Source organism: Phalaenopsis equestris, unplaced genomic scaffold (assembly GCF_001263595.1).
Source record: "Phalaenopsis equestris unplaced genomic scaffold, ASM126359v1 Scaffold000820, whole genome shotgun sequence".
NCBI lineage: Eukaryota > Viridiplantae > Streptophyta > Magnoliopsida > Asparagales > Orchidaceae > Phalaenopsis > Phalaenopsis equestris.
In genome coordinates, this window is record NW_018165260.1 from 48,903 (window position 1) to 59,855 (window position 10,953).

A 10,953-nucleotide genomic window follows, 5' to 3' on the forward strand; every position below is an offset into this window, starting at 1 on the left:
TGAAGTCAAAAAAATTAGAGTTAGTGTGTACTATCATATAAGATTCAACTCTAATTCAGTCCATTGGAGATTCCCACTACATTATCACTGTCATTGATGATCACAAGAAAGGTATGGGTTTACTTCTTAAAACAAAATTTTTATGTATTTAAATTGTTTAAATGGAAGGTCATGGTAGAAAATGAGATAGACTTGAAGTTGAAATGCTTCGAATAAGATAATGAGGGAGAGTATCATAATTAAAGTATCAGGAATTATTGAGCTTTAAAGGGGATCAAGCATGGGTTTACCATTCCAAGTACTTCATAGTAGAATATAGTAGTTGAGTTCATGAACAAAGTCATCACAGAGTGTGCCAAGAGTATGAGGTTGCATTCATGCTTGTCAAGGCAGTTTTGAAAAATAGTGGTGAAAACTAATGTTTATCAATTGTAGTTCATCAACACCTTTGAAGGAAGACTTGCCTAAAGAAGTTCGGAGTAACAAAGAGATAATTCTATCTCATATGCAAGTATTTGAGTGTTTTGCATATGTTCACTTTGATGTAGGATACATGAGTAAATTTGATTCAAAATCTATAAAGTAGACTTGCTTATGTATGGCTTAGATGAATATGGGTATAAATTATGGAGCTATCAAAATAAAAAATCATCAGAAGTAGGGATGTTACTTTCAATGAAATGAAGATAAACAAAAATAGGAGCATAACTCATGGTTGTCTTCATTTACTTATGAATATTTCAAATATGTTGAGATAACAAAATACTGGTGATCAAAATGGTAGAGAAGTAAGTGCTCAATTTGATGAAGCATAGGAAATTCCTTAGTCACCTACTACTAAATTCTAAGGTCCAATAGAGCTACTCAAACGATACAAAGGTATTCTCCTTAATTATACTATATTTTACTGACTAATGATGGTAAATCAGAGTGCTATGACGAGGTCACTCAAACTTAAAATTTAAAAGTTTGCTAGTTTAACATGGATGACAAGATGCAGTCATTAAGTTCAAATCATACTTGAATTTGGAAAAATAACTAGATGATAAAAGTGCACCACATAAGAAGTGGTTTTACATGTCGTAAGAGAAGTCAGACGATAGCAAACTCTACAAGGCAAGACTTATTACGAAGAGATTTCAGCAAAAGAAATGAGTGGGATACACTGAGATCTTTTCTCTTATAGTGAATATGACAACTACCAGAGTTGTGTTGAACTTGGTTATAAAGAAATATCTAAATATAAAGCAGATCGATGTCATGACAACCTTCGTACATGGAGATATGAAAGAAGAGCTATATATGGTGCAACCACAGAGTTATGAGATTTCAGTGAAAAAAGATTTGGCCTGCAGGTTGAAGAAGAGTCTTTGCGGCATGAAATAGGTCACTAGATAGTGGTACATGAGATTTGCTAGGTTCATGTCAGATAGTAGATATAAAAAGTGACAAGAAGACCAATGATGCTTTATCAAAAAATTTGGTAATTGTTATATCCTGCTCTTTTTGTATGTGGATGGCATACTGATTGCAGTGAAAATTATTGAGAAAATCAAGGACTTGCATGATCAATTATCAAGGGAATTTGAGATGACGGATTTATATATAACTAAGAAGTTCCTCGGGATGAGAATAAGTAGGTATAGTAAAGCTATCTCAAACGGAGTATGTTGAGAAGATCTTATAAAGGCTCAATATGAGTGTGGTAAAGCCAGTTTGTAGTTGTACCCCCTTAAGTGGAGCCTGAAGGAGCACTCAGAAGCTCTAAGCAATAGGAAGTTGGTGGTGTACCTATCACATACTGACATAGCTATGGTAGTCAGAACATTATCGAGCAGTGTAACTACCCCGCAATTGAACAGCGTAACTACGCCACAAATAGGCGCAGGTAAGTCGGAGTCATTGCAGTTTTAGACGTTGAAAGCTATGAATAATTATGTCGAGTGCCGATATGGTTGCGTTGAACATTTCTCCATTACAATACTTAAATCCCTCGATTCGGAGCGGTAAAAATTCTCTCGAGTGCGGTATTTTCTCGACAGTGCTTTCATGTGGAGTAGAAAAAATCTGAGGACGATTTTGGTGATTTTTGTCCTGTGATCAAGAGAGGATAAGCATTTCAAATTATTGCAAGTTTCAGTAGTGTGGAGAGAAAACTTTTAGTAATATAATATGTATTCTCTCTTTTTCATAGTTAGGTTTTGGTATGGCATGGCTCCGGGGTTTTTTTTCTTTTTCTCAGATTTGTCCACGTTAAATTTTTTGTGTTATTTCTCTGGATTTCTTTGTTTACAAAATCTCTCGAATCAATGTTATTTTTTTTCTGCAGTGTGTTTTTAATTGTTAATCGATCAAAAACCCATTTACCAGCTCCACCATCAAATTCCAAACTCAAAAAATGAACACAGGAGTAAATCTCACATTGTTATTTTACAGTGCATTTGAAATTCTATCAACCAAACGTTTGTATTCTCAACAATCCGACAAAAGAAATACAATGCACCGCTTGCTGCAGACTAAACAACCTCTAATTCAATTTATTTGTGTGCTAAAATATTCATCCACCACTACAACAGATACAACCATGTATTAAGAAATGACTCATCAAGTATTTACTCTATTACCTTTTATGTAGAGTTAGTCTGACAAGATATCCTAAACAAGAGAAGGCCACTTAGTGGAATCCAATAATCAACCACAAGGAGAGTTATCACTCCAAATCAACAAGAGGAGCACTACAACATTTGCATCCATCACATATGGACACGTGCACTACAACCAATGTTTTTAAAAGCACGCTTAAAGAGCAAAGTGAAGCGAAGTGTGTGATGCCCGCTTCACTTCGTAAAGGCGTACTTCAAAGTATTGAAGTTAATTAATATGTTTTTTTTACAATTTCTAAGTTATTAAGTGTTGCAGCAAACTATTAAAAATTATTCAAAATTTTAATTTTTAGGTTTACCCTTAATATTTGCCTTCAAATTATGTATTACTTCACCTTTTTTTATATATTTTATGCAGCTTTAAGTCATATTGTATATTTTATAATTGTCAATGAATGAACTTATGCATTAATAGTTTTGTATAACCTATTAGCACATTTATTAATAAAAATGCATCTTCACTCTGTGCGTTGTGCTTTGAAGCAAATTAAAGCATTGTATTTTGCGCTATGACAACACTGCTTACGACACATCATAACAACATAATCATGAAAATTATAAAAATATGCAACTAGAAAAGCATGATTGAATGTATATATAGCAGGATAACAATCTACTAAATATTCAAGTATCAAGCCATAAGCATCAAGGACAATACCCTTAACAAACAGTAGATATACTTTATTTCATACTATTATTACTAAATCCAATGCTCATTGAACCAGAGGGAGAATGATCAAATGTGTGCCAATCCACAAATCCAAATGAGTTTTCAATAAATTTCATATGCAAATAAACAAATGTTGAATGATGATAGTCGACTAATATAGTTCCACACTAAATAAATAGAACTAAATCATAATTAATTGAGATTGACTATTATTATTATCTATAGTTAAGCACACAAGTAAACCTTTAATTATAAAGAATATCCCAAAAACTATGATATGAATACCTAAATAAAAATTTTGAGAAACTAAAATGCCAAACCCTAATGTGAGAAATAGGCAACGGCTCTTAGTAGGAAAAGAATAAAAAAAGAATGCAATGAAAAAATTGCAGGAAATAAGAAAAACAAATCGTTGTATGGAGAACTAAGATGAAAATTAAAAAGCTGAAAGAGCACTACTTAAATTAAAAAACATAATAATAAGAAATTGAGTCTATGCCCTCATTTCTTTCTAATCTTTTGCTCATTTTTCTTTCTTTCTTTTGACCATGCTTATAAAGCTTGTGCGTTTCAGGATAAACAGCGTTTAATGTCTTGATCGACGGCCCCGCCGGGCCAGCCCGCAGGCGGGCCGCGGGGTTCGACCCGCGACATGCATTTAGTGTAAAAACCAAAACTCGATTTCGGATAAGCTGGTGAAACGCGCGAACCAAACGGTACTGACGGCGTCTTAAAAACGCCACCAGTCTGGTGAAACGCGCGAACCAAACGGTACGACGGCGTCTTAAAAACGCCACCAGCACTTATAAGCTGCCCCAAACGGGCCCTAAATGTAGTTTTGACATATATAGAATAGAAATTTTGATTAATTATTTATATATTATATTATTCAAAACATTTACAACTTTGAAATTCTTCCTGACCCAATCTAATTTACTTGACTGAAGAAAAAAATATATTTCAAAAATATTTATTTAAAGAAAAATAATATATTAATCAATGAGAAACAATTTGATCATTTAATATAAATTAAAAATATTTTTTTAAAAAATAACAACGCAGAGTATATTCATTGATCTACAGAAATATCCAAAACACTACATGCAAAAACTCGCAGAAAATATTAATGCTAGAACTCAGGAGAAAATATGGGAACGCGTACAGTGGTCAAAAATAACTTTACAAAGCTTCTACAGCACAAGTGGTATGCATGTAAATGTCCCAATCAGCAAAACAGGTTTACAAAGTTAATCTGCAAAACTCTATTTGACCATACATAATGTTGGCAGTTTAATTAAAACAGAGTAATGCTAGAATCAATTTAATGAACTCAATTAGCATTACTAAAACATTTCTAGTGAAAATATTATGAGATTATGGGGGTAATTCATCTATTAGTAAAAATACAAAGGACAAGCGTAATATAATGACAAAATGACCATAAAATCTTAATACCTACAATTGGAGGCAGGCATATGTTCCAGGAAACTACAAAGATGAGATCAAAATATAAAGAAAAAAAATTATACAAAAATCTAACCGGATTAAGCTTTGAGAAGTGAGTACTGTTTAAATAATGTTGATTTCAACATTTTTTGTATTATAGGCCAAAGTTGCAGAGTGGCAAGAACTCCATCTCAGTATCAACATACTTAGTCCATAGGTGTTTGTATTGATTGAGGGCAACATCAAGCCATGGCTTCATGTTTCCATTAAAATGAATGACGGCGGCATTGCGTATCTCATCCGGACTCACGCTAGGATTGTACCCAAGTCCCATCACGTGCCAGGATTTGTCTATTGGTTTTGTTGTTGAGTGGAATGTCATCAAGCCAGCTGGTAAGACATTTCCGGTGCGCCACAATGTTCCGTCCTCATTCTGGAAGGGGAAATAAATGTTAAACATTGAACGAATAGGTAAAATCTACAATTTTATCATAATTGAAAATTTCAAAAACAATGTATGAACTTATTATTGTTGATGCTAAGAAAACAATTGTATTGTTTATTTCATCATTTTGTGTTAAAGATGTGGTTTGAAGGCCTCTAGTAGGTGTTAAGAAGTTTGTATTGCTGAAAATATTGTTGTATTTTTTATTTAATATGAAAGATTTGGGTGGTATAAATGTAACAATTAAAGTTTAGGTGTTAAACATATAAAAATAATAGAGCATTTACATGCATACCACATAATTCTTTTGTATTTACATATCCAGCACTTTAACTTTTATATTCACCTTCATAATATTCAAATTCTTAACACCAGGCTGGTTCCGCCCATGGAAGGGTTCCATTACATATCCGCATGCTATTGTCTTAAAGGTTCTCATTCATTCCTCATCGACATACCGCTCCAGACAGCTAGAATATTATTGGAGAAATTTGAAGACTTTATTTATGCATGTTAGAAGTCTTCATATGAGAAATACAAATACAAGTGAGACAAATTGTAGGACTTCTTTGTAATTTATAAGGTAGTGTTCTTGGGATTTAGGAAGGGTGCTCATGATTATTTCGTCATCATATACACCTCTTGCGTGGCTTTTATGTTTTCTAGTGGATCATATCCTCTCTCCCTTATTGCGGACGCAGGCTTCAAGTTGATTTATAAAAATTTAGGTGTCTTATTTGCGACGTGTCTTATCTTTCCCTTATGTTTTATATTATAACACGTTGTTCTCGATACTAAACGGTGCTTTTGCATTGCCTTTTGGCACCCTCATTATAGCATAAATTAAACTTAATAAGGATTTAATTAATCAATTAATCGATAAAAAATTAGCAACTAATAAATAATATTACAACAATTACTCTAAAGTATATATAATTTGAGAATTAAGTTCAACCTTGATTACATGTTTAATTAAACAATTAGAAGTGTAATTATTAATTAATAAGATTGCAAATAGCATAATTAACTATATATTAATTAACAAAAGAAAGAACTAGCCTTGGATAAAAAAATCAAATTCTTTAGCTCAAATCTAACAAGCAAAAGCATTAAATATGTCAAGCCTCATAACTGATGACTGTCATAACTACTTCAAACAACTAAAAAATAAAATGATGATCGCCTGCCATCAAATTATCCAGAAAAAAGTAAAGATTACTAAATTTACATTCATCAATAGTGGTGTGCAATCGATCGATTTAGTTAGATAGATTGACAAACTTCTTAAATCAATTAACCCAAGCTAAATAACAAACAAAACTGATCTACCCAAATAAGATGTATAACCCGCCAAACTGAACAGAAATATAACATGGTTTGATTTGGTTTAACCAAATTTTAAAATCCTAATGAAGATGTGTGCATTAGGTCAGTTTAGATTGATTAACTGATAGATTTGTTGAACTAATTGATTAATGTATTAGTTTAACCAAAATATAATTCAATTTATTGGTTTAACAAAAATTTTTTAACCAAACTAATAATAATCAGAAACCAAAAATTGAGCAATTATTTCATAAACCAAACCAAATCAATCAGATATATTCGATCAAATCGATTTTTCAGCTTCAATCAATTATTGCATACCCCAATTCATCAAAATATCATGACACCCCTAAAAATTAACACTGACTACAGTCCAGGAAATGAACCATTGAAATACATACATCCCAAAAAATAAAAGATTCTTCCTTAATGTTGGCATTTATTTGATCCCTCCAACATTTCCAACAACTTCACATGTATCTTGATTTAAAATATAAACATCCCAACAATATTTCAAATCATATCATTTTCAAAGGACATTTCCACATATGACAAGCCTGCAAGAAGAGAATAATCCGTATGTAGGGTCATATGACATAAATAGCCAAGCATGAATATAGTCTTTTACTTGAATAAACACAACAATCAAGATCTATCAAAAACTAAAACAAGAATCTAATCTTTTGTTGAATAAACATAAAAATCTAGAACTGTCAAAAGTATGTTAAGCTAATTTGTGTTTTTCTCTGCTAATAACGCTACTTCAGAGCTAGACTTGGCCTTCATATCTGCACTTACTGAGTTTTGCCTGGAAAAATTTACGATCAGATTTCCAATATCAATGTTTCAGACGAGTATACTGGTCTTCAACTTCAGCATTGATTTTGATCTAGTTCTACATTTCTCAAAACTTTCATGGTCCAAAATTTCATCACAAATAGAACCTCCATAGGGCTTTCTTCCTAAACTCCATTTATACAACTCATTTTTAAGGAAGATTTTGATCTATCATGTCAATAGCATATTTTCGTACAACACTGATAAAAATATGCACATAAGAGGATGGTATGGAGTACCGAAAAAATTAAAACTTTACCATTTCAATTTGGATATCATTATTAACCAAATCCAAAACGAGCTTATTATAGGCATTCAAATGTTCACGTACAGATGCAACTCCAAATGAAAACAAAATAGTTGCTTGTCAAATAAAGATGATTTGATGGAGATTTAATCAGGCAAAAAGATTCTAACTTTTCTCACATACTCTTTGTGCTAATATTCTACATTATGAAGAGCTCTCTCTCTTAAACTGAGGAAATTTGAATGGATTGTCTTTGGATAAAACTCATCTATGTTAGTTAAAGACTATTTCGCTTCAAAGCTTCAAAGAATCCCACATTTGACAAAGATGCATATCCATATTTTTCAATTAAAAACTTCTAAAATATACATTTGGTAGTGCACATCGGCAACTTCGAAGTGCAAACAACAACAGCAACAAAGCCTTAATCCCACTACGTGGGGTCGGCTACATGAATCCTTTTTCTCCATTGCGTCCTATTTAGTTTCATATTTTCATTTAGTTCTAGTAAATTAAGATCATTTTTAATACAATAAGCCCAAGTATTCCTAGGTCTACCTCTGCCTTTCTTAACACAAGTCGAATCTAAAACATCTACTCTCCTAATCGGATCATCAGATAGTCGACGTTTAATGTATTTCATAAAATATCCCAAGTCTTCCTGGGCAACTTCGAAGTGCAAACGATTATAATAAAAGGTCCAAACTATCTCTCTTTGTAGTACATACAAGGCGGGATCTACCAAAAATATTTACATCACCAAAAATATATAAGAATAATAAAATCAATGCAAAGACGAGAATACAAACTTTACATTATTTGATCAAAAATAAATTATATCTGCACGTATGAAAAAGCATCAAATCAATATCAAAAGATGGAGTACAAGTAAAAGGAATTTAAATGTGTATTTAATACATTTCAAACGATCAACAAGAAGAAAACTATACATCCTACCTAACAGATATCGGCAGTCATTTTACTTTCATCAATTTCCATGAAAGAAAAAGTGAACAACAGGCATTTTATTATGCAAATTGTCAAGAGAAAATATTTGCAACCAGCTCCCTCCTATTTTTCCCCTGAATACAAATGAAGCGCAAACATCTTTTTCTACCGTCTAAAAGAAACCACAACAATCTTCTTCTTTTGATAATGGCTTTTTTTCATGCATTATTAATTATACTAATAATAAATTCATTTGAATTGCAAAAAGTCCAAAAATTATTGTTAGGGGGAGAATTATTGAAGTACGAGAGAATAAAATGATATAACATACCAAGTTGCTAGCTTTCTATTATGAACTATGGCTTTTGGATTAAAAATATATTGACCATTGGTGTATCATGCCCAACTTTGAGCACCTTTAGTTCATACTCCGTAACAATTAGCATAAGAAATGATGTTATAGTTGGGTGAATGGTTCACACAATTTGTGAATTCCATGGATCTTTGGTGCTTTCTACCATAGTTGAGAAAATTTCAGTACAGTAACTAACATGATAGCTCCACATAGTCCAGTGAGGTCTTGTAGATAATACTCAATATTAAAAAACTTTCATCTAAGGGATATTAATGAGTAATGTGAAGATCTATCACATAAGAAAAGCAATTATTAAGTGTAAGAGTACTGAATTTGTCCCATATCAAATAATTGAAAATCATATTGGTGTAAAAAATCGTAAGTGTTTGGTCCTCCCCCATAGACTTGAGCTTGTGGACAAAAGGTAAATTTGGCCACTGAAGTATAATGCCAAAAATCCACTTTAATCTACAGCGCCATGAGGCTTTTTGTCATATGACTCATAAAAAACCACATAGTATGACCATAGTAGTCAAATCAATTTCTCCTATATGCATTGTCCGTATTTACTTTATTAATCAATTATTGCCACGGACGTGAAGACTGGATCGGCCAGGACCTGCAGCTAATTAGACCAGTCCAGATGGGGAACAGGAAATTTGACCAGCCTCTTGGGGGCACGGGAGTTGCCGCCCAACATGAGTGGACCACTCCTTTATCACCTGATAGTATTTATATGTGTTGTGTGTTCTAGGTTTTAGTTTTTCACATCTTTTCTTTCGGGACAGTGATCGGCGTCTCCAATTTTCCCTTCTATGTTGCATCCAACGGCGAGAAAGTGTTCCGGCTTTAACTCATCCTTAGGTGGTATTTATCTATCGCTCTCTGCTTCCACTGCCTTCATTCCAGCTGCCTGACCTGCTACCGCCATCTTTCCCAGCCTGCTCTAACCCTTGTATGATGCTTCCCTATCGCCATCTTTCCCGGCCTGTTGTTTCCCTTCTGCCAACCTTCCCTACATGCTGCTCCCCTGCCACCAAATGCACCCTGCACTTGCTGCCGCCCTACCTTCTACTCCCCTACCCTCCCTTTCCTTGTTGTTGCCCTACCTACAGCCCCCTTTTTCCTCGTCGCAACCCAGTCGCCAACCACCTCGCATACCTTGCTGCCTCCTCCACCCATCCCAACCTCCTATCCCTCTCAACCGTAGCCACCTTACAGCCGCCTGCCCCACCACCTTCAATTCAGCCTAGTTGTTTTGTGTGCCTTGGTATTTTCTATTTCAGTGTGTGTTTGTTGTAATCCCTATTTGTTTCTGTAATAAAAACTGCATTTTCCGTTGATTGGTTAGCTCCGATATCAATTATATCATTCAATATCCATTAGTGTTGAATCATGGGAAATCCCAGGGGAAATTAGGTGTCTTAAATAAGTTAACCAAACACATTAAACTAAGTCCTTCAAAATACATTATAGGATTCGGCTAGCACACCTTTATGGTGGACTTCAGTGGAGGTAGAGCCGCAGCAGTTCATGACAGCTGGCGATGGCCAATGATAGCAAACGGTAGAGGCGGCCAATGTGAGTCGCCACCTAAATAATAGTCTAAAAGAACACTATTAAAACAGTTTAAAATTTAGGAAGATGCAATTGGAAAAAAGTAAACAATAATTACTGATGCAGTCAAAGCCAATGAAACTTGTTTGTTTACAAGGAAAGTATGAAATTACTTCGATATTTGGAAAAAAGTAAACAATAATTATTATGTTCATGCTATATTGGTGCTTAGCCTAAGGGCAAATTTATCTTTTGTACGCCTAATGATAATTTAATCTTTTATTACTATTATTTTTGGGTATACAAAGCTTATTATGCCTAGGATTAGGTTTAGGCATGAGATAGAGTGGTGAGTCTTAGGTTTGGGATTTGGTACAGATTTCCTACCTCTCGAATTGCAGGAATTGGGAGAGATCACCTAGCTCTCGAATTATAGATGTTTATCTATTGTATTCCTGC

General features: G+C 33.7%; 1 protein-coding gene across 1 annotated transcript in view; it reads right to left on the minus strand.

Annotated features, from left to right (window-relative positions):
* Positions 1-4,737: 4,737 nt before the first annotated feature.
* LOC110031454 (probable galacturonosyltransferase 9) overlaps positions 4,738-10,953 on the minus strand; it is a 16,028-nt gene continuing 9,812 nt past the window's right edge. The window contains exon 3 of the mRNA XM_020734656.1: positions 4,738-5,212. Within this exon, the coding sequence (XP_020590315.1) occupies positions 4,934-5,212 (279 nt within the window). The 3' untranslated portion in view covers positions 4,738-4,933. The remainder of the gene's footprint in view (positions 5,213-10,953) is intronic.